This window comes from Rhipicephalus sanguineus, chromosome 9 (genome assembly GCF_013339695.2).
Source record: "Rhipicephalus sanguineus isolate Rsan-2018 chromosome 9, BIME_Rsan_1.4, whole genome shotgun sequence".
Lineage (NCBI taxonomy): Eukaryota > Metazoa > Arthropoda > Arachnida > Ixodida > Ixodidae > Rhipicephalus > Rhipicephalus sanguineus.
In genome coordinates, this window is record NC_051184.2 from 10,536,921 (window position 1) to 10,561,664 (window position 24,744).

General features: G+C 48.5%; 1 protein-coding gene and 1 long non-coding RNA gene across 51 annotated transcripts; one reads left to right on the forward strand and one right to left on the reverse strand.

The window, feature by feature from the left end:
- Window positions 1-131: 131 nt before the first annotated feature.
- LOC125759785 (uncharacterized) lies at window positions 132-9,640 on the reverse strand. 50 transcript variants are annotated; one of them, XR_007417434.1, is made up of 7 exons: window positions 9,587-9,640; window positions 9,502-9,551; window positions 9,322-9,366; window positions 951-1,200; window positions 712-751; window positions 583-672; window positions 132-168 (listed from the first exon to the last, which is right to left on the reverse strand). It is a non-coding gene; the product is annotated as an uncharacterized LOC125759785 (long non-coding RNA). The 50 variants fall into 50 exon arrangements; XR_007417432.1 differs by having other exon boundaries at window positions 951-1,185; window positions 9,332-9,436; XR_007417470.1 differs by having other exon boundaries at window positions 951-1,165; window positions 9,322-9,346; window positions 9,512-9,551; window positions 9,587-9,601.
- A 12,867-nt stretch (window positions 9,641-22,507) lies between these two features.
- LOC125759784 (uncharacterized) lies at window positions 22,508-24,426 on the forward strand. The gene has a single exon (XM_049418932.1). It carries the CDS (start codon window positions 22,689-22,691, stop codon window positions 24,357-24,359), a length of 1,671 nt encoding a protein of 556 aa, XP_049274889.1. The 5' UTR covers window positions 22,508-22,688; the 3' UTR covers window positions 24,360-24,426.
- The last annotated feature ends 318 nt before the right edge of the window (window positions 24,427-24,744 follow it).

Here is a 24,744-nt window from a genome sequence, read left to right on the forward strand (position 1 = left end):
CAACCCAACCCAACTAACCCAACCTAACCTAACCTAACCTAACCAACCCAACCCAACCCAACCCAACCAAACCCAACCCAACCCAACCCAACCCAACCTAACCTAACCTAACCTAACCTAACCTAAACCCAACCCAACCCAACCTAACCCAACCTAACCTAACCCAACCTAACCCACCTAACAACCTAACCAAACCCAACCCAACCCAACCCAACCCAACCTAACCTAACCTAACCTAACCCAACCTAACCCAACCCAACCCAACCCAACCCAACCCAACCCAACCAACCAACCTAACCTAACCAACCTAACCTAACCCAACCTAACCTAACCTAACCAACCCAACCTAACCTAACCCACCCAACCTAACCTAACCCCTAACCTAACCAACCCAACCCAACCTAACCCAACCCAACCCAACCCAACCCAACCTAACCCAACCTAACCCAACCTAACCCAACCCAACCCAACCTAACCAACCCAACCCAACCAACCTAACCCAACCCAACCAACCCACCCAACCCAACCCAACCCAACCTAACCTAACCTAACCTAACCCAACCCAACCCAACCCAACCCAACCCAACCAAACCAAACCAAACCTAACCTAACCCAACCCAACCCAACCCAACCTAACCCAACCCAACCTAACCTAACCTAACCTAACCCAACCTAACCTAACCTAACCCACCCAACCTAACCCAACGCAACCCAACCCAACCTAACCTAACCTAACCTAACCTAACCTAACCTAACCCAACCTAACCCAACCCAACCCAACCCAACCACCCAACCTAACCTAACCTAACCCAACCTAACCTAACCAACCCAACCCAACCCAACCCAACCTAACCTAACTAACCCAACCCAACCCCAACCCAACCAACCAACCAACCTAACCTAACCTAACCTAACCCAACCCAACCCAACCCAACCCAACCTGACCCAACCTAACCCAACCTAACCTAACCTAACCTAACCTAACCCAACCTAACCCAACCCAACCCAACCCAACCTAACCCAACCCAACCTAACCTAACCTAACCTAACCCAACCTAACCTAACCCAACCCAACCCAACCCAACCTAACCTAACCCAACCCAACCCAACCTAACCCAACCTAACCTAACCTAACCTAACCTAACCCAACCTAACCTAACCTAACCTAACCCAACCCAACCCAACCTAACCTAACCCAACCTAACCTACACTGCAAACGGGTTTGAGCCTTTTAGGGAGTTTCGGGCTCGACGCATAACGTGCATCCAAAAGGTACTACGCAAAACCCCCTTCAAGAAGAGGTTCAAAAGGAGGTTTTATTTACATCCTTTAAGGGAGTGATTAGACGGAACTAAGGAGGTAAATTTGTGTTTTTATTGAGCTCATTTTGAGGGCTTGAACGGAGCGCATTGGAAGTTTTTTCTGCTTCTTTTGAGAGCTTTTAAAGCCTCCTTTTGGAGGTAATGTTGGTGTTTTTATGTTGTTTTTATGTAAGCCATTTTGGGGGCTTGAACAGAGCGCATTGAGAGTTTTTCTGCTTCTTTTGAGAGCTGTTAAAGCCTCCTTTTATACGAGGCCCTAGAGCGGTCGCGAAATGAAAAAAAGTATATTTTAGGCAGTATATTACGTTTATCGGCCAATTTCCACTACTATTCATCGCTAGGACATAGTAGAAAATGGACATCAAAGTATTTATGCACAAACATGACATTTGCATACAAGTACGCACGACACAGGAATCGAACTCGCGACCACACGCACTCAAAGCAAGCACTATAACCATTACACCACAGCGCCACCACTTGCAAGCTTGCTTTTTTCGTGGGCCTATATATGCACCAATGCATGTACAAAGCGGCTGGTAACTCGTCCGCACAACTTCGAACTTCTGTTCTTGTACCATCGGCGTGTGTTTGCTCTTGCGGAAGGTCAATACATAATTTGTGGGGCATCATGGAGGCCGAGCCGATCGACGTAAACACCCTCGGCTGCGAATTCTCCGGTTCACCGTGTCGTACCGCTAGAAAAATTATAAACGTGTGCCCTCTTCGCTCGCGCTAAATTCGTGAATACCAGCGTGACAAAGGTATCTTCAGAAGAGCGAAATTATGTGCATTCCATGAGCGTATGCTGTGGAGCAATTTTCGTTATTTCTGCAGCCGCGAACTGCGCGCGTCCAGATGCGGCAGCGTGTTCTGAGCGGTTCGAAGACCGCCTGCGTTCTAGAAGAACTTTGTAACGCGCCGTGCATTTAATGCGCGCGTACTGCCGCGAGCTGCACGCAGGGGCAGCAGCGCACTCTGAGCAGCTGAACAAAAATCTGTTTCCGCAATTAGCGCTTATTCGCAATGCACCCTTTAGCGCGGACCGCCTGCGTTCGCATGTGAAAATTACACACGCAGAAAATTCCAGAGTTACAAGGACTATGTAACGCGCCTACATAAAGTGCGTTGAATGCGCCCGTACAGCCGCGAGCAGCGCCTTCTGAGCAGCTGAACACTTTTCTATTTCCGCAATTAGCGCTTATTCGCAATGCACGCTTTAGCACGGCATTCAGTGATTCTCTATAACGCATATTCAGTATTTATTTGCTTTCATACTCGGATACTACCTACATTTCTTACTAATTAGCTTTTATTGGTAAGCATCACGCCACCACGTTAAAGCGAATGCCTAACGCGTGCCCCAAGGTCAAGGACAACCTCCCCAGTTTACCAGCGACAGGTCTCCCACAAAACAAAAAAGTTAATGTACTTGCACTTCTCTCTTGTGAACGTCCATGTGTACTTGGCCCTCCCCTCAGACAGATGATGCAGTACCCATTAAAAAAAGCATTACCCTCTTCCTCAATGGAACAGCTGTTCTTGAGAAAATATGGTTCTGTTGAATTACTTCACCACAGCAGCAGAGAGGTTGGCCTGTTTGCAATTCAGAATTTCACAAGCGTAACACAGAAACACGAGGAGTGTAGTAAATATGCAGAAAACTGGAAAAACTATCATATGTGTACTCCCTCGTCCACCTGCACACTACGTTAAACTTTATTTATACAACAGCAACCTTCAATTATGCTACTATTGATAAAAGATCACCCAATCTACGTTAGAACACAGTGATGACTGTCTTTCTGTTGCCTATCTTCTACAATGTGTCATAATCTGTGAATCATCTGTTCAATGTGTTTGGTAATAAAACACAAGCAGTTACATTGAGCAGGCAGTGTTTCAGCAATTTGTTTTGCAAGCACAAATTCATTTCTTCAATTTGCATGCACGACAAGTAGTCATACTTCAATTGATACAAGAACCAGTGGTTGTAACATTTTATTGGAATCAAAACAGCAGCAGTTCTCGTGTCAATGTAAGGATATAGGTATATATTTCCATCGTCGTGCACAGAACCTACTCCCAAAACTGAACACGTGGAACAACATATACAGTACAGCCTAAGCACTATACATAATTCACAGCAGTAAAGCAATATGAAAGTAGGGTGTAAAATCTCATCATGATGCGCACTAACGTGTGCACTTCACCGTGCCAGTATGTAGAATAATCCAAAAAAATAAGCTACCCAAGGAACTTGGTGTCAGCCTACACACGAAGGCAACTAATTAGTACAATAAGGCTAGCATCACTTTTGGGAAATATGAAACCGTGTAGACAGGCAGTTGTACAGTTTTTTATTGCATTAGTTTGCCCTATGGCATCAAAACATGTCGCACATGATTTTGGAGTTGAGTTTCCTACAAAAAAGCCCAAAATAGACCTGTGGTGTTGACTGTAGGTCCACTTTCCAAGGTGCATAAAAGCATTCAGCAATGCCCACAAAATTACAAGGTTGCCTTCATATGTTGCTGTACATATTTACTCACGGATACCTTGAAGCCATCGTAAATTTCTGGAAGTGTGCTTGGGAACTTGTCGGCATAATCACATGACTGCAACGTAGCAATACTTCTCATATGCATAACAAGTATAGCCATGCTTCAATGTTTTTATGCCAGCTAGTGCCATCTGTAACTCAAAAGTTCATCCTTAATTCCTCACTTGATGGCTTACGTATAATTACCACATTGAAAATAATCCAAGCACCATGGCTGCAACGTCAACTTGCAATTAGGCAATCACAGGCACTAAATTAAAAAATTCCTGTAAATAGTGACTGGTCGTTTTGCACATTGGATCCTAGGACTTGATATGCCATGAAGATGAATAAAAATTGACCACACATATATACAGTCTGTGAAACAGTCAGGAGTTCAGTTCATAGGTAAGGAAAACGTGAAAATGAAATCAGAACACATAGCAACAAAGGGGACGGAACGACGCACTACTAACAACTGAAGTTGAACATGTGCTTGGCTTTTTTAGTCATGTGCGTATATCTTTCTGTGGTTTTGATTACACTTCAGTTACTGGTAGCGCATTGTCCTGTCTGCCCCCTTCATTCCTCTATGGATGTGTGATTGTTTAGTCTTGTAATTTTTTCGTACTGTGTGTTTACATCTTTCTGTGGTTTCGATTAAACTTCAGTTGCTAGTAGCGCGTCATCCTGTCCCCTTCATTTCTCTTGGCTGTGATTTTTTTGCACCCTCTTTAACTATGAATATACACCAACTCGCCCAACTGCCCCTGTTAAGACTTATGTTTGCTGAATAACACTGGGTCCACTCAGCGTCTTTTTAAACAATGCGAAATTTTCAAATGCACACGATATCAGAAAGGTTGCACGCAGTATTGCGCATAACTCTGCATCAATACCAGTGTTGGCCTAAATGTGGTAAGATGTACGAGCTGTTCGACATAGTGTAAAGTGAGGCACATCAGGGTGTTCCCACAATCATGGGTGTCGACAGGGGTTTCCACAAAGGGCACCTGCCGCCATCAAGACACATCAGCACTTGACCCCACCCAAGCTACACCAATGCTCTCCTGCTCACCAGGCCGACACGTTACGCCGCCTTGCACCCCCAAGACAAAATCCTGCCGACACTCATGCCCACAATACACTTGTCTTGAACACAGACTGGTGGGCAAGCAACACTTGCTGCTTTGCCAAAAGTGTATTCCTGAAAATTACACAAAAAAGAAGTCCACTAAGATTTCTGTATACATAAAAATGAATTACTTACCGAAGATTCGCACTTGACTATCCTTATTGCAGATATTTTGTCAAAACACGAAATAAATACAAAATTGAGATGCTGCTTAGTATTTCCTTGTGAGCGTTTCACTTCGTGTGCACAGGGCGAAAAACAAACGGATGTAAAAAAAATGCGAAACACCACCAGAAGTGAACTCTTGCCATGTTTACCATTATGTGGGTAGTTTTTGATGTCAGTCAAGTTATCATTATAAGTACACTTTAAAAGGGTTGTGAATGTTAGCAAGGTCTTGATTAACTGCACCTACTCTGTTTAGGAGTGAATATTGGGCAACTTGGCACTGAACCATGGCAAAAATAAACAGCGCACTTCTAATGAGGATAAACTAAGGCCTGGGCACAATAACAGCGCTTTCACCTTGTCAAATTGTGTCAACAGTCATGATACTATGTATTGACCTTGAAAACTATGGCAACATAATGCAAAACAGCAAATTAACGAGAGGGAATAAACAAGATGATTCAACAATATGGTTCAACAGACTCAACAGCTGACTTATGTCAATGCGATTAAATTAGCCTTGCACATCTCCTAATGGCTAAGAATATGCACATGTAACCTTGGCAAATTCCACTGTTGATACCTGACCAATGAAGTTGCATTCCTTCCATGCCGTTGAATGGCCGTTCCTTCTTTTCTGTTTTCACTGTTTTCTGATTTTCATTGTTTTCACTAGCGTAAATGTTTACCCTTTTTGATTTTGTCACTTTGCAGATGGCGTAGGTGTTTGCCTTTGAATATGCACGTTTCTTCTGCTTTGTCTTTCCTACTTCTTTTTGTATGCGTATATGTTTTGCCTTTGAACGTGCACACGTTTCTGCTGCTCTGTCTCTCTTTTTGCTCTACTGGGCCTTGTGCACTCCTCAAGCTACCATTGTCGCTTTTCACTTGAGGCCCATTTTCTGTATTTTGCTGGAATAAACATTTATCCATTCATTCAATACCATAAAACGCATGTGCTTCACAATACACACTGCACTTAGCAGATGTCTGTCACATGATATGGCCGTCATTGTATAGCTTTAACATGATTTATTCATTCTAGCTAAATGAATCCAAGCTAATGATGTTAATGTACCTTGATATGCTATTTCACTGTTCCTTGATGCATATGTATGAAGGTACAGTGCTTATGTACCTTAATATGCTATTTCAGGAGACGGGCAGAGTGCACAATGCAAAATTGTTGCCAAAAAGTCTTTTCTCTTCCTGACAATCTGTGCTTCGGTGGGTTCTCACAGTTGCATGGCGGGAGAAAGATGTCCAGGGTAGTTGACTGCATCCAAGGTAGATGCTGCAAAATGAGAGCGCACGGTCTTGTCACATGTCAATGTGCGCAAATTGACACGATGGTGAAGGATTAAAACAAACAAATGAAGTTAGAGAAAAGAATAAATCGAAAACAAAGTTGTCCTTTATGCACATTCCTTCATGTTACAATATGATAACCGTGGCCTTTTGCTCTAATGTATATTCCCTGAAAGCATCATGCCTCATTCATGCTTTATCGCAGGCAAGAAAATTATATCGTGCAAACAACTTTATCAGGGCGCACTCCTGGGTCGATTGACTGGTCGTATGAAGCATGAGTGATATTAACAGAAGTTCCAAAACATGCATCACACATCATTGCTATCTGAGTTTAACGACTTAAATGCGAAGCATTTGTTAAACACTTCTACGACTTTGAACGGATCTATCTACCTATATATATAGCCGCCTACGACTCATAGCTCGTGTGGTTGTTTCGTTAATGGGATGTATGCCAAAATTCGTGAGGCATGACACGACTGCATGAAGAACATGAATGATGGGTCTTAACTTGAAAAACATGCTATGCATTTCATTAACCACATGATTTACACGTCACTCCCTTGGTTCTCTTGCGACTGTTTCGTTAACTTGAAATTTACCAAAATAGGTATGGTGTCACAAGAGTGTATGACGCACATAAACGACAGTTTCTAACGTGCAAATCATGACACGCTTGTCATGTATGGCGTTATTTTGACAACATGATCTCGGGGGCGCTAGTGACCGTTTCGCCTGCTTCATATACACCAAAATTGGTATTGTGCAGTGTGACTGTACGTCCAACATAAATGACAGCTGGCAACATGAAAATAATGACATGCATGTCATGTACACACGCCACGCTCATGGTGCGCTCGCGGCCGGTTCGCTAGCTTGACATAACCTAAATTGATATAGCGTGACGTGATTGTGCGACGAACATAAATGACATATAGTAACATGGAGATAACGACATGTATGTCATTTACGGCATGGAGCCTGGTGCACTCACGTCCGGTTCTCTAACTTGATATCACACCAAGATTGGTATAGCGTGACGTGACTGTATGACGTACATAAATGACAGCTGGTAACATGGAAACAATGAATGACATGCGTGTAATGTACGGCATGGGTTACATGCCACGCTCATGGTGCGCTGGCGGGCATTTCGCAAGCTTGACATGCCGATTTTACTTTTCCTTTTTTTTTGCTTTTCATTGCACTTTTAAAGCGTCACAATGTGCAGAAGGTCATCTACAGGTGCATAAGCGACGATAAGGGCCCGCAAGGAGAGAGAACATCAGTATTACTTACCATTTTTGTTCCTGACTGTGCCGAGCACGCAGGGTGCCCATCATCTGCTTGGTAATGCACAGCGGCACGCTCGCTTGAGTCGACAGGCCGTCGCGATTATCGCACTCGCAGCGCAGCGTGTTGCACTGTCGTCAAACCACGCATATCACATCCAGTGGCGAGAACACAGTGAGGCTGCAGGCACAAAACACGCACACACGACCGACACAGCTGATCGCTTGAGAAGTGGCGTTCACAAGGCCTAGCTGGCGTAGCCGGCCTAGCTACGACGATCGCGCCGCCGCGGGAACGACTCCCTCCTCGCTTATCTTTCTTTTTTCCTATGTTTTTTTAAGTGCGAATGCACTTTATAAGCGACCCTGAATCCGCCGTCCCATAGCAACGCCGCGGAGAGCGGAGAGGAGGAGGAGCGTCAGTAGCAACGGCGCAGCGACGTCACGCCCCACGTGACTGCGCGCGCTCCGCCCTCCGCTCCGTGACTGCGCGCGCCCCGCGCATTGCCTGTGGTGATGAAGGCCGGCGGCGAGACGCCGAACGAAAGCGTGCGAAGCGAGCCGAGCACCCCGAAGCCGATCTGGCGCGGGGACGCGCGATGCGTGAGCGAGCGCGGGCCCTCGAATTCGATCGGCCGGACGCGCGCTTCCAGCGAGACTTCCTGGACCGCAGCTTCGGATATAGCTGCGCGCTGTGCGATCGACTGTGGTTCGACAACAACCTGAGCCCCATCTCGGGCGTGCGCAACGCCGCCAACAAGTTGAACGCGTTGCGGGTTCTTTGGAACGAGTTCGGAAGACAGATCATCATCATCAGTAAAAGTGCTTTGCACTTAAAACGGCCAGACCTCCGTGGGTCGGCTGCCGCGTGCTCTCTCGCTGCCGTCTCCTTCGCTCGGCTCTGCAGTTTAGTCGCGCGCGCCCCCTCATAGCATCACCCCGTGCTTCGCACTTCCTCATACTCCCCTTCGGGGAAATGCGGTTTTTTTTTCTACGCGCGCGCATGCGGCGCGAAGCTTTGTCCCATTTCACTTCGGTAGCGACTCGTCTGGCTTGCTTTTGACCTGGCGGGGGCGGGCCGCAGTAGTAGCAGTAGGCTGCAGCCGCCAAGGCCAAAGGGCTTTCTCGCTTCCTCTCCAGCCGTTCGGAGGGTCGTGTATATCTCTTTCTCTGGGCTATCTGTGCAAGGGATTTTTAGTGCGCTGAAGCATGCCGCCTCTTTCTTTTACTTCTTTCCCCCGCACAGCTGCATACATGCCCGCCAGCACTGAAGGCATTATGGAAAGCTTCGGAAAAAATAGAGAAAACATGCCAGAGGAAATGAGATGGGAGTTTTTTGTTCTTGGAACTCCATTCGACGAATGGCGTCATATAGTGAATTTACCTCCTTTCTTCCACATAATTTCTTAATGAAGTAAAACTGAGGACGCAGAACTTTATTACACCCACCTCATTACACCCTAAGGTAGTACTGTCCAGATGAAGGTAGTATTAAGGAGGATTGTAGCCCTTAAAACGCCCAATTCGGCTAGTTTGCGTTTGCAGTGTAACCCAACCCAACCTAACCTAACCTAACCTAACCCAACCCAACCCAACCTAACCCAACCCAACCCAACCCAACCCAACCCAACCCAACCCAACCCAACCCAACCCAACCTAACCCAACCTAACCCAACCCAACCCAACCCAACCCAACCCAACCTAACCTAACCCAACCTAACGTAACCCAACCTAACCCAACCCAACCCAACCCAACCTAACCTAACCCAACCCAACCCAACCTAACCCAACCCAACCCAACCCAGCCTAACCCAACCCAACCTAACCTAACCTAACCTAACCCAACCTAACCTAACCCAACCTAACCCAAGATGATGGGAATTAATCAGATGATGACGATTATTCAGATCAAATGTGGTGTTGGGAATTGATTATATGAGATCAAGGAAATTAATCAGATGAGATCATGGAAATTAATCTGATGAGATGAGCAAATTCAATTGGTTTTTGTCGTCTCATCTGGTTGGTGATTGTGACCAGTTGAAGCAAGTAGGCACGACAAGGTAACGGTGACTGTGATGACAAGTAGAATGCTAGTTGCAAGTAATGGTCAGTGTTGCATCAGTCACTGGATAATAATAATATCTGGGGTTTAACGTCCCAAGCATCAGTCACTGGAGCTAATAAAGAAGCTTAACTGTGATGTAATAAGATTATTCAAGTGGATGCAACTTGGGATAGCAGTCATCATCCTAGTTGGGTTATGCTAAGATAGATTACTGATGACCTAGGTGATAACTGATGTAACCACAGATGATTTGGCACTTGGTCAACCATATGATGACTGCTGAGGTTACTGTGACATTGTTGATTATTTAGTGACAATTGTTCAGGTAGCTCAACTGGACAGGGTGACAACCATCACCAACAGTCAGCGGTCACCAAGCTGTGGATCCTATCGTTGCTAGTAGGTGAGCACCAACTGAGTTATTAGATGCGAAGTATCTTAAGGCCGAGCTCAATCCGGTGGTGGTGGTGTGCGGCGTGACCACCCTTACTGCGCATGCACATACCCTCTCCACACACCTCTCCACTCACCCTCTCCCCTTCCCCTCTCCACTTTCCCTCTCCAATCACCCTCTCCACTTTCCCTCTCCCTCCCCCTCTCCCATACGCCTCTCCCCTCCCTTTCCACTCTTCCTCTGAAACACGGGCTAGACACGCCGAAATTCTCTCCTGCGCAGCGCCGCGATGAGCTCGAGCACATGCGCGTCCCCTCCCCTTCTCTCTCCTCTCCTACACTGCCCCCCTCTCACCCGCCTGTCGACCGCGTTCCCCGCTCGCCCTGTGAGAATTAACGGCCAGGCTAGATGGAAGATACGACGCGCGTAGCGTCCCTCTTTGCGTTCCACGACGCGAGGTCGGAGCATGCCCAACGAACGCCAACGGAACGCGATCGTGCATGAGCCGAGAGGCAACAAGCCCATCCTGCCATTTTCATCCGCTCATTATAAACTTGTGAAACGTTCAATAGTGCAATCTTGTTTCAATAATTGCCTTATAAAGTCGTGTGACCACAAGGTGGAAGCCAGTTTCCTGGATCAGGCCAAGCGCTTAGAAGAGTCTGGGTACCCATTAGGTATGCTCAGCTCCGTCGCAGAGGGCTTGAGCAACAAGCTAAAAAGCTCATCAAAAGGCATCAGCCGTGGTGTCAGAGCTAAGAAAGTTGCCGTTGTGCCATACGTGCACTGCATTTCGCATAATCTCAGAAGAATTGCGGGAAAGTCGGGGGTGGACGTAGTCTTTTCCGCTCCTGACCGCATACAGAGGTTATGTCATCAGGTAAATTCAGAGAGTAACAAGGTAAACACATGTCCTATTAATCACCGAACACTTCTTGTAACCTGTAATCGCAACGTTGTCTACACCATTCCGCTATCGTGTAAAAGGACGTACTTTGGTCAGACCGGCAGATGTATAAACCAGAGACTGAAAGAGCATCACTATAACGTAACAAAAGCAATCTCAGGTAATTTGGGCATTTATTGCCGAGATTTCGGCTGCATGCCCTTGTTTGAGAACACATCTGTCTTGTATAAGGCGCATAGTAAAATGACTAGAGAAATTGTTGAGGCCTATGAAATTAACAGATTAGAAGGAATGTGCGTTAGCCAGCCTTCCTTTTCGCTTTCTCAAAAAGAGTTGCAATATCTTGCTTTGTCGCGTTGATACTTTTGCTATGTCGTGATATTTCCCGGTACACGTGTTTCGGTTCAGCGATATACCCACTGATTGTCCATTTGTTGTTTCTGTTGTTTCCGCTCGCTGGAACCGATATTTATCGGTTAGAGCGAAAATAAAATCAGTTGAAAGTAGCGCTGCGTCCTTGTTTGTTTTAAATGCGAAGCATTTCTTAGCGAACCTCAGACACTTTGGGCGTTTCTACCTACGTATCTATCTATCTATCTATCTAGCCGCCTACGCCTGGGCGGTCTCCTGGTCGTCTCCATAGGTCGTAATATACCAAAATTTGCATAGCATAGGATGAGTGTGTGACGAACACTATTCACTGGTGGATACATGAACATCGCCAAACACCTGTCGTTTACGTCATGAAACCCTTTCCCTCAGTTACGTGCGGCACATACCCGCATACCAGAGTTCATGTTATGCGGGTATGTGCCACAGGTGATAAGTCTCCATCAACGCAGTAACCGCGAGCATACAGATTGACACGGAAGGAAAGCGATAATAATAATGATCATTGGGGTTTGACGTCCCAAAACCGTGATATCATTATGAGAGACGCCATGGTGAAGGGCTCCGGAAATTTTGACCATCTGGTGTTCTTAAACGTGCACTGACATCGCACAGCACACGGGCCTCTAGAATTTCGCTTCCATTGATATACCACCGTCGCGGCCGGGATCGAACCCGCGACCTTCATGTCAGCCGCCCAGCACCGTAACCACTACACTACAGCAGCCGATGCAAGGAAAGTTAGGAAGCTGAAGACAGAGCACCCCTTGAAGACGCTGGGCTACCAGCCACTCGTCCACAACGTCGACCACATGGATTACGCAAAAACTGGGGTCAATGCTTCCTACAATAACACTGCCGAGAGGAGGATGTCCCTCATGATTACCGATGACATCACCATTGATTTATCAATACCCAACAACCCCTGGTTCTTCCACGGCATGAAAGACAGCTTGGATGTAGACAGGGCATCACAAGACCTTGGTGCCATGTCCTGGACAGAAGGCATCATAGATCATTTCTTCGTAAAAGAAATCCGCGGTTTCTACCAGCTCTACCATACTTCGCAGTTCACTTCACTTAGACCGTTCGTAGCCGCGATGACGAACGGATCCGATAACAAGTCCTGTCCAGCTGCTGGTGCTCACTGATCACTGTGATGATGACCTTACTCAAGAACTGCCAAGAACCCCTTCCCCACAGGCACACGGTTTCGTGAAACGTGCGTGCGTTCTCCATCTTAACGCATAAGAGTAAGCATAACAACTGTAACGCAACTCTAACAACTGCAACTGTGACTGTAACGTACGTGCAGTGCACGTGCGCGTGCCACTCGGCTGCGTATATATCTAGGGAAACATTTCCGAATAAAGCTTAGTAGCTTGTAGCGCCGGTCCTGTGCATCTGTATTCCTTCATTGTCCTATTCGAATTCGCGCTATCCAGTATTGAAGAATATAAGCACTACATATCAGCTTACTGCGTTTGGGGTTGGTAACTCACGTGTTGCTGTTGGCATCGTTAAGCAACTGTAAATAACCAATTATATAACACAAGCGCGACTCTTCAATATATGTGTGTGCGTATACCATTTGCACATTTCGCTAGCGTCATTCCGTAACGTTCCGCTGAATGTGAAAAATTGCGACACAGCCACCTTCCTGCGCATGCTTCGCATAACATCAATTCCCACGGTACGTGGGATCTGCCGAATTTTAGGGGCGAAGCTCCTTAAGGCGGCACCCATTCGTTCCTCGTAATCGTAGTCGTAGTGCGTAACCAGTCTTACGCTTTGACCTCCAAGGTGGTGCCGGTGGGAGATTTTTCCTGCGCGTTGTTGAACAATAAAAAATTCGCCGCGGTAGCTAAAAGCCGACTTCTTCTGCCTCTCATTCCCATTAGCAGCCATTCTTTACCTCCAAGGTAGTGCCTGGTGAGATTTCTCCTGTGCGTGATTAAACAATAAAAATTTTGTTCAAAACGCCGTTGATTGATGAAATAAACCAACGAAAGACGCCAGATGTTTTGTAAAAGCAAAACGGAAGAACGCCAGATGTTTCTAAAGCAAAACGAAAAGACGCCAGCTGCTTAACGAAAGACGCCAGATGTTTTCTAAAGCAATGGTTTTCTAAACAATGAAAATTCACAGTGTACATGTAACATTAAAGTGAGCTGCAAGTCGTCATAACTCATCGAACCTTTAGTATAAACGCGCCCGATCTCACGTCGGTGATGATGTACTGGGCAGAATTCACGGGAGATTCACGGTTTACCGATGAACCTCCGCAGCTTCGCCCGCTCATCATCATTCACTCCGTGGATATGCTGTGATTTTTTTCTTTCTTCGTCCCCGTCTAGTCGCGCTGATCACTCTTCATGGATTCAAACCAGCTAGCCCGCCAACGTGTTTTAATCAAAGCGTTGCCCAAGTGCTCAAGTACCCCAGAAGTGCCCAGGTAGTTAACCCTGTGCCTGTGGCATCCAGGCCGGCGAGTCCCCATGCGGCTCCAGCGACGGTCTTAATAGTTGATTGTAGATGCAAGCCCCGGATGGCGTTTTTAAGGGATTGCAAAGCTGAGATAAGAGAATCTATGCTTGTGGGCAAGTCAGTCTTTAAGCCTCCATTCTGCCAATTAGCATCCTTAGACACACCCCCAGGGAAAAGGGCCGTAGGATTGAGAAGTCGTCAATGCATCTTTACTCCACTGGTCACAGACATTTTCCATATCATTTAGTGACTTCATGAGGCTATCAAAATTGTCTCCAAGCCAGCCAGCATAGACGTCAAATTTATTGCCCTGTAGCATACTGCCATATAGAGTCAGAGAACCTCGGTTACCAGCTCCAACAACACCAAGTAGTTTGTCAGGCTCTTCGACAAGCGACTTCACCGATGCTTTAATATTATCTATGCCATCATCATTCCTATTCTTGAATTCCCCAGATTCATTATTTAACTCTAGACAAAAGGCTTTAAGGAACAAGAGTCCGCGTCCAGTCTGAATTGGTCCACCCACCAAGCAAGAGAAGCCAATATAGGAGACGTTGCAATTTGCCACTGCTGGAGAGTAGCAATAGATTTTTTGTGGTTGCATCACTAAATAGTACACTGCCTGTTGTATCATTGAAGAAGAAAGCAGCAAACCCCCTCCTAAGCATATTAGTATCCTTGTTACCGGTCCTGTCAGTCAACCATTTGTGGAGATTGTCACTGACATTTCCACTTATCTTTTGGTCAGCCCACTGGCCACCACCTAAACTGTTGAGTTTCGAGTTGCACATAAAATATAATTAAAATAAGCATGCAAATAAATGAAAAATATTACGGGTTAAATAATCTGCAATTTTTTTATTACAATTTTTGTGTGCTGCACAGGCTTGAAGGGAACCATTAAGATTCACGCCAACCTATAGTTGACATAACTTCACGTCGAAAAGAGGACACCGCTGTATTGTATAAGCGATCGTGCACCTAAAGTTTGTAATTCCAGTACGCACACAACAAGCACACAGCGAGCGCACACCACACAATACATACATCACGTAGTCCGATAACAACAACATAAGTTTATTGCCCTTTAGTTGAACGACACAGCCTCTAAAAACGTACGATGCCTTCGGCGCATGTTATGTACGGCGCGTCAGACGCCAAAAACAAAAGTTCACGTGTGTTCTGAGTTGACACGATGAGTAAGAAGCAACAGAGCGCACATCCGAGAGCTTCGCATGCAAATACCATGCATTAGTGATCAGCAATGAAGCGAACGTGTACGTACACATGAAAAGAGACACCCGGTACTTTCCGCAGTGCACGCGACTTGCACCGGGTATACGCAACAGCTGGGCATTGCGAAGCTTTCCTAAAGAACACATACAAGGAGCAGCATGCGTGAATCGACTGCGCTGCGGCGCCGCTTGCACGGCGAAAAAAAAGGCTCGAATCGCGCATGCGCTTCCAAACGACACGACGGAAATCGCGAAATGTTTCGCTGCTAATTCGCTAGGAGGCGATGCGGGTGTTTGCGATGTGAAGGCTTCACGAATGCGACGTCAGGGCCTCTCCTTAGTTTTCCTTCCTCCATGATCACGAGCAAATTGCAACCGAAGCGAGGGTCACAGATGCTGCCATGTTGCCGGATATCGTCACGCTCACTTCCGGCCTACAAGCGATGTTTTCTGGCTTTCCAGAAACCTGCGACGCGACAAGCGACGGCGATGGATGGCCCTCCGCGACAGCAAATCCTGTCGGCCGTCGCTCAAAACTCGCGTGCATGCAGTTGGGCCTTAAAGGATTGCAGCGATGACATGGACGACGATGTCACGGTAGCACCCGAAGATCGCGACGAGTCCGTGTCGGCCACAGATGCGTTGGACTACTTGAGGAAACTCCGCATATTCATAGAAAAAAGCGGAACAGCGACCGAAGCGGCGCATAAAAATGCGGACGGTCTAGAATCGTTCGTGATGCAGAGTTTGTGCTTTACCAGTCAAAAAACGATATCTCAAATAAGCGTGCCTTGTCTGACGTTCACGTGTGCATTGTTGTGAGAAACGAGTTCAAGGACGTACCGTTGCAGAGGTAGGACGTTTGCGTTACTGAAATTCTATTGTTATGGTAAATTTTTGGGCTTTCACTATAACGACCTTTCATAATAACGAACATTTTTCCGCGGTCCCCTGAAGTTCGTTATACCGAGATTTCACTGTACACAGTTACTGGGCTATGTTGATTAGATGGATGTTGCGATAATAGAAGAGGTTAAGTGTAAAGGGGCACAGAGGCTCAGGCCAGGATGCATGTCACTATCGGGATAACGGCTCCTGTGCCAATGTGCCTCATTCTTGAGTTAGGGTCAGGACATAAGATATGGATAACATGTGCACGAAGATTATCTGACTGGATTTAATTGAGGAGTTTGGATATTTGTCTATGCAGAGTGTAGCCCGATCCCGGAGGCGTGGATGCTAAGCTTAGTGGGATACACGAATCATAAAACAGTCCAGAGCACTCCGAGAGGATCGTGTCAATCGATTCTGCTAAACTGTTAGGTGGCAATTGTTATGTCAACGTACCCTGTTACAGTGGTCATCAGCCTATGTAGGAGCCTGTCCTAGGTCCATCCTTCTCTAACTGGCCATCAACTCCAACAGGTCCTTCAGTCTCTGGCTCCTTATATCCCGGGCACGCATCTGCAACAGACATTTTCCATAAAAATGTCACCTTACCTTTTCTTTCACTTATGCAGCCACTTTATTCTTTCTAAATTCAGCATCATCAGTTTGTCGCACTATAGAATGGGGCCAATGCACCATGCTTGCGATGTCGCAACGGTGTCCCACTCCATGGGGTGGAGTAACGTTAGTCTCAGTATCGTGATAAGGTGGTGACCATCGAATAAGCGGAATGACAATACTTGCCTGATGCCAGTTGTTGGCACGAGGTTTATGCGACATGGTAATTCCCGCTGTTTCACTAACTGGCACTGTGATAATTAGCTACTTCAGGCGTCAATAGTGGCAAAGAAGCGGATGTTGGCTGGGATCTATTACTCCAGCTTAGGCAGTAATTTCTAGCTGAACATACTATAGTACCATCCAATGATACGGTGCCACTGGGTTTCGAGGTCGTCTGTGTGAAATAGGTCACAACTGTAGTGTACTGTAGTATCCTAGGCACCGAGGTCGACACCAGGGGAGCGACGGGAGTAGTCACATACCACGTCAGCTCCGGCAACGATCGCAATTATTTGCGTTTTTTCAACTCGTGTCCCTACAAGCCTTCTACCATCGTCTCCAAGAACGTCAGCGGCAACCGTGGACACCATATCTGTCCAGGTGGGTCGTCTTCTGACCCTTTTTCGGTCACTTGAAGCTTTCGCCACGCCACCGCAGAGCTAAGCCTAACGGCGGTAAGGGCCGCGCTGGCCCTGCCCGGGGATTCCCCGGCTATGGCGGCTCCAAATCAAGTCACCGGTTACGATCCGGAGTCTCTACGGATCGTAAGCATGGATACCGCTCAAACCGAGGCACCTATGCCAACTGAAGAAGAATACCTCCAGGATATGCTCCGCGTCTGGCGCGGAAAGAAGAACTCAGCGGTGGCCTCGAGAGACGCAGGGGCTCTTGCAGCCAGACAACACACAGCGTCTCGCTCTCAGCATGCACAGGGCAAGAGCGCACCGAGCGTCGCCTCGCAACGCATCAAGCAACTCCAGTGGCGGCCGAAGAACACGCCGCGCATCGAAAAAGACGATATCATAGTGGTGCTGAAACCCCGTGAGACGCTCGACATCAAGGCCACTTTTGGTCCTGGACAAGCCGGCGCTGCAGTCCGCAGCATTCTCGGAGCCGACGCAAGTGTGGGCCTTGCGGTATGGCCCATCTGGGACCAAAACGTGCTTGTCTGCACGCTCAAATCAGTGGAAGCCGCCGAGAAACTACTCCGGGACATTACGCTGCCGGTCGGGGGCCGCCAGCTACCATTTCGGGGACACCCCAAGCTCTCCGGCGAGTTCTGTCGGGGCGTCGTTCATGTCTCCCAAGACGAAACGTCCGAAACTGTGAAAAGCAAACTCAGTGCTGAACCAAATGTAGTGACTATGCGCAAGCTGGGCGACACCACGGTTGCAGTGATCACCTTCGCGGGGACCAAGGTGCCACGGACGGTGTTATACAACTGCGAGCGGCTCCCTGTTCACCTATATAAGAAGACAGTGCCTGCATGCCCCCTCTGTGGCACAGTGGGCCACCGAGCAGATACCTGTCCGCGACCGCAGCCTGGCCGCTGCATAAGCTGCGGGGTCCAGGTACCTGCTGCTACTCCTGACGGCCCAACAGAACATCAATGCGTCCCGAGCTGCCTGCTCTGCGGCGGTGGCCACAAGACTGGAGCTCCCGGTTGTGCCGGACGGTTCCGGAAGCCAATAAAGTCGGGATCCCCACGCGGATCCAAGCCGAAGACAGCGGGGGGGCACAAACAGCCTCCGATGCCCAAGACCAGCCCCAAGAAAGCGCCAGCCGCCAAGTCGAATAAGCCAGAGCCCAAGAAGGCCCACACTGGGCCCTCCACCAATGCAAAGCCTGGGACACCATCGAAGCCTCCTGTCCTCATGGTCAAGGACTTTCCACCCTTGACACCCGTCTAGGCACAGGTGAGCTGTTGGGGTGGGGCAGTCTCCGGACCCTCCCCTTCTCCATCCCCTACCGAAACCACCCTACAGCAGCAGATAGAGAAGCTGAGAGAAGCAAAGAAATCTTCAATGCGACCACACGGGGGGCGATAAACAACAACGAAAAGTAGTTTTCCAGAAAGCACAGATAGAACTTCATAATCAGGTGTAACAGCGCATAAATGTTCAATCCTATCCGAGTACATGTGCTTTAGCAACAGCAAACATGTACCTCCACCACGTTTACCAACGCGATGCAAATAAAAAGAATCATAGTTTTCAAGAGCGAAAGAGTCATTCTCTAACATCCAAGTTTCGGTCAACATTATTGCATTAAATTTGAAACTGAATTCGCAAAGAAACATTTCTAAAAGATCTTCTTTACCACGGATCGATTGAATGTTAATGTGCAGCACTGATAATGTAGATTTAGTAACAAGTTTTCCAATGTTATTAGGGGAAACATACGGGGAATCCATCGTGAATTAGGAAGTGTACAAATGGAATTATAGCATTACACGGCTAGTCGCGGCGTTACACGGCCAGTCGCGTCAAATCCTCTGCACGTTAGATGACATGAGCCCGTTCCCCGTCACCTTTCCGCACATAAACTTTGCCATCGCGGTGCCACGCATATTTAAAGTCATTGCGATCTGCCCATTGCTTCGCAGACTGCAACAAAATCCGGCTGTGTTGTGTCATGTTCTCAGTGATTGACACTTTGGACCGCCCTTCTCTCAGCCTCTTATTCCCCTGCAGCCATTCACTTTTTGTTTCCAATTTTACAAAGCGAACAATGACTCCTGGAACCCTCCCAGCCTTTGACGGTAACCTGTGCAAGGCTTCCACGTCGCTTTTCGCAAGGACAGGAAGACTTAAGGATTGCCCAACAGCGTTAATCTTAGAGAGCAAATCTTCCTTGTCAGACTGAGCTATTCCATGGAAAATTAGGTTCTGTCTACGGCTTCTCCATTCAAGATTATGCACAGCAAACTTAAGCTCTTGAATCTGCGCGGGGTTGTCCTGGACTTCAAGCACGTCCACACGCTTGCATAGATGTTTTATTTCTGCGTCTTGCTGATTCATAGTTTTTAGAATCTCATCGTACTTGTCAGACAGGTGAGAGATGGCTTTATCTATGCTGTCAACTTGCGCCGGAAGGTTATCAAGCTTTTCGAGCCGCTCTAGAATTGTATTGAGCAGAGCACGTACATCCTGGTCGTTCCCTTCTTTACCACCTCCCTGCCCCCTCAGGCGCTGCGAATAGCAATTTGTGCATTTCCATGAGACGAAAAAAGTTTCAGATTTGTTCTTAGCTTGTGCTTCAGAAAGGCCTGAGCACTTACCTAAGTGATAGGACTTATTGCATTCACAACATGCTAAAAAGCGACTGAGGGTGGGAAGTGCTTTTGCACACGACGCACACAATTCAGAGCTAGTCATAGTGCAATCAAAAAGATAGCGAAAGAATACAAGACAGGCAAGAAAAATACATAAACACACTGATTCGGCAGCGGCAAGGGATAAAATCGCTACTAAAGGGGAAGGAAGCTCACGCGCCAGAACCGATTTCTTGCGCGCAAAATTCAGGAATTAGAAGCCAAGCAGGTCGGGTCATCCGAGCCAGAGCAGGGAGCCGAGGTAGAGGACGGGGATGACGGATCCTCCGTAACATCCGACCTCACTAGCGTCTCGCAGCGGGACGCGGACACGGTAGTTGGATCTGTTTCCGCTACTGGCGCCACCGGTCGCCTCGCGTCCCTGGAGCGTAAAACCGAGCAATTAGAGGAGCGCATGGCAGCCCTCCCCGATCAAATCATGTCGGCAGTGCGCGCGTCCTTCCAGGACATGTTCACGGCAGCCTTAACGCAAGCACTTCCCGAAATTGTGGCCCAGGTCTCTGACTCAGTTCTTAAAGCCGTGCAGCCCTGGGTTAGCACCCAAATTAAAAACACGACTCAGTGCGACTCCCCGCAGCTCAAACGCAAGACGGCCTCTCGTCAGGCAGTGGACGAAGACTTTTCGGGGCTGGCTCCTGGTGGGCCGGTGCGGCCTCCTATGGCGGCCGCACCGGCTCCAGGCCCGGGCCGGTCTCCTGCACCGTAAATAAATACTAAAAGATGGCTAGCCGACCTAACAAGAAAGCTAAAAACCTACAAAAATTTGAGATTATCCAATGGAACTGCAGGGGTTTTAGAGCTTGGAAAAAACGGTCGCACCTCCAGCTCTACCTGCAGTCCCTTGGAAATATGCCGGCCCTGTTTGCTTTGCAGGAGCCCGGCATGGACGCTAAATTCCCTGGGTACAGTACTTTCCAGGGGGGGCCCTTGTCGTGCATCCTGGTGAATAAGGCATATACAGCGATTCAGGTCAATTTAAACTTCAGTACCGATCAAGAATACACAATGGTCAGGGTACTGCCTCTCAGACGTCGCGACCCATCAATACATATCCTAAATATATACAGCCCCCCGCGTAAGCCGCGCGTAACTTTCAGCGAAATCTTCCTTAGTGCAATCAAATTGGCAGACAAAGATCCTTTAGTGATTGTTGGAGACTTCAATGCTCCCAGCCTTCACTGGGGCTATCACTACGAGCAGGCCAGAGGGCGTAAGCTGGCGGGGCTTATCTCCACCCTTCGCCTCACGCTGCTCACGGATCCGGCGTACCCCACTCGAATGGGGAACTCCGTAACCCGTGACACGTGTCCGGACCTCACTCTCGTAAAAAATGCTAAGGATGCTACCTGGGAGAACTTAGGCGATTCTCTAGGCAGTGATCACTGCCTTCTCCGAGTTACACTCCTGGAAAAGCCAGCGCATAAAAATGGGGTCAGGCCAAGCTGACCGATTGGCAACAATTCCGTAATGAAACTATTCCCCCCGTATTATTTTCTGGCGGCTACGCGGAGTGGGCTACACACATAAACCACATTTAGAAAAAACACATTACTACACTTCGAACCAACGAAGAGATCCCCGCAGTGGACACTCACCTCCTCCACTTGTGGGAGGCGCGCCGCAGCTTAACAAAACGTTGGAAAAAACAGAAGACTAATCGCAAATTACGTACCCGTATAGCCCAACTCACGGAGCAGGCTGCAGCGTATGCTGCCCAGCTCTCCGATTCAAATTGGATAGCCCGCTGCGACGCCGCAGCTCGTCAGATGAGCTCGAAGGGGACATGGCGTCTCTTTCGCAGTCTCATAGATCCCTCTCAAACGAGAGGGGAGACGCAAAAGCAACTCCGGCGAGCTCTGCATGGGTACCAAGGCACGTCGGCACAGCTTGCGGATGCTCTGTGCGATAGATATCTCTGTCGCGCGGAGGACCCGACTGGGCCGGCGTACACGTACTCTGGTAAGCCTAACCACGAACTCGATGCCCATTTTCAGTTGCATGACCTTAAAGCTGCCTTAGCTAAAATGCGACGGGGTACGGCTCCAGGGAGGGACCGCATAACAGTGAAACTGTTGGCAAACCTCCCTGACACAGCCTATCTTCATTTATTAGAATACATGAACCACATCTGGGACGGACGTCCGCTCCCTCCCGAGTGGAAAACATCACTTGTGACTTTTATTCCCAAAGCAGGCAAGGCCGTGAATACGGAAAATCTGAGGCCTATATCACTGACCTCGTGCACGGGCAAGCTTATGGAGACGATGGTACGGGATCGCCTCTCTCCATACCTGGAGAGCAAGAGCTTCTTTGCAGACACCATGTTTGGGTTTCGCCCACATATGTCTGCACAGGACGTCCTTCTCCAGCTGCACAGGGCCGTCATACAACCCACAACTATGCAACACAATGACAAAGCCATCCTCGCCCTTGATCTGAAGGGTGCTTTCGACAATGTTAAACACGATAGCATCCTGGCCAACTTGAGTTCCACCGACTGCGGGGCTAGGACCTTTGCATATATAAGAGATTTCCTCTCTAAACGCCAGGCCCTTCTTCGGATCGAGGACGAGGAATATGGCCCGTACATTATGGGAACACGGGGTACCCCTCAGGGAGCTGTGTTATCACCGCTCCTGTTCAACATTGGTATGATGCGCCTTCCAAACAAATTGGCCCAGGTGGAAGGCATTCAACACGCAGTATATGCCGATGACATTACAATATGGACCACCGAAGGGAGCATTGGGGAAATGCAGGAACGCCTTCAGCGGGCCGCATCCATAGTCGAGGCGTATGCCAACGATTGTGGACTCCAATGTGCTCCAACCAAATCAGAGCTTCTGCATGTTAGAGCGAAGCCAACCGATAAATCAGCCATACACATCTCTCTGTCTGGGGTTCCCATCAGAGAGGTGGAGGAGCTTCGGATTCTCGGCCTGTTCATTCACCACAGACTCAGACCGGACTCCACAATTGCGAAACTCCGGATAGTAGGCGAACAGGTAGGGCGCATGATCCACCGCGTTTCCAACAAGCGGGGCGGTCTGCGGGGCAGGGACGCGCTTCGGCTCGCCCATGCCTTCGTGACTAGCCGGATACTCTACGCCGTCCCATACCTTCGCACTAACAAGCACGAAGACGACAGAATAGATGCCATCATTCGCAAGGCGACTAAGCGAGCTCTGGATCTCCCTGTGGCCACCTCCAACGCCAAACTCAGAGCTTTAGGCGTGCTCAACTCCTACCAGGAGTTGCGGGAGGCCCACCTTGTGAATCAATACACGCGGCTCGTGCAGACGGCTCCCGGGCGCCGCCTGCTAAACCGATTACAGATCCAACACGTTTGCCCTGCAGAGGAGGCGGAGCGTATTCCAGAACTGTGGCGCCATATGCTCTCGGTCTCTCCGCTCCCCAGTAACATGGATACGCACACGCACGAAAGCAGACGACAAGCGCGGGCTCGGACGCTTGAAAGACAACACGGCTCTCGACCTGGTGTATTCTACGTGGACATAGCAGGGCCTTCGCCCAAGGGATTTTACACGGCCTCTGTAATTCACCAGGAAAAACACGCCAATGGGCTCTCCTTCCCAGCACAAAATTCAGAGCGAGCTGAGGAAGTAGCGATAGCGCTTGCTGCCGCGGATCCCAATTCGAAAGTCATCATCACGGACTCCCGTAAAGCATGTGCTCACTACGTGGCAGGGGAGATATCCCCCTTAGCCGGCCAAATTCTAAAACGGGCTGCCATTGATCCGACCCCGAAACGCATTATATGGGCTCCTGGCCATCAGGGCTTACGAGGTAATGAGGCCGCTGACGCGGCCGCCCGAGCGCTTACCCACCGGGCTCCTCACCCTGGCTCTTATGACTCAGAGGCCAATACACCGCTTCTGCGGTTCAAAGAAATTCTCTCATATTATCGCGACACTCACCGCCTTTTCCCGGCTCCTGCAAAGGGGCTGAGTAAGGCGGATGAGCGAACTCTAAGGCGCCTGCAGACAGTTACTCTACTCTGCCCTGCAATATTAAAGCACTACGATCCAAACACGGATGGGCGGTGCCCACACTGTGGGGAGACCTGCGATATCTTCCACATGGTGTGGGCATGTACTAAAAATCCCGACCTGCCCCCTTCCCCTACCCCTTCACGAGAGGCATGGGAGACTGCCCTCCTCAACTGCTCCTCACTGGAGTCGCAACGGGCTCTGGTGCGACGGGCGCGAGACGGGGCCTCGTCATGCGGTGTCCCGGACTAGGGACGCCGACCATGTACCGGGGTCATGCTTTGGCCCCCAAACTCTCTTTTTTTTTCTTTTATAATAAATGTTTTTTCATCATCATCATAATCCTAGGTACCTAGGTGTCCTAGGTACCTGATCAAATGGCTGGTGCGACGGGCGCGAGACGGGGCCTCGTCATGCGGTGTCGCGGACTAGGGACGCCGACCATGTACCGGGGTCATGCTTTGGCCCCCAAACTCTCTTTTTTTTCTTTTATAATAAATGTTTTTTCATCATCATCATCCTAGGTACCTAGGTGTCCTAGGTACCTGATCAAATGGCTGGTGCACTAGGACCAGAGTGCTTCACCCTTGGTGGCAGGTGATCGACAACAGGGCATTATTGTGAATGTGCCATTTGA

Excerpts from the sequence above, each read along its gene's own strand:
- LOC125759784 (XM_049418932.1), top strand. The coding sequence starts at position 22,689 with ATGGGAACACGGGGTACCCCTCAGGGAGCTGTGTTATCACCGCTCCTG.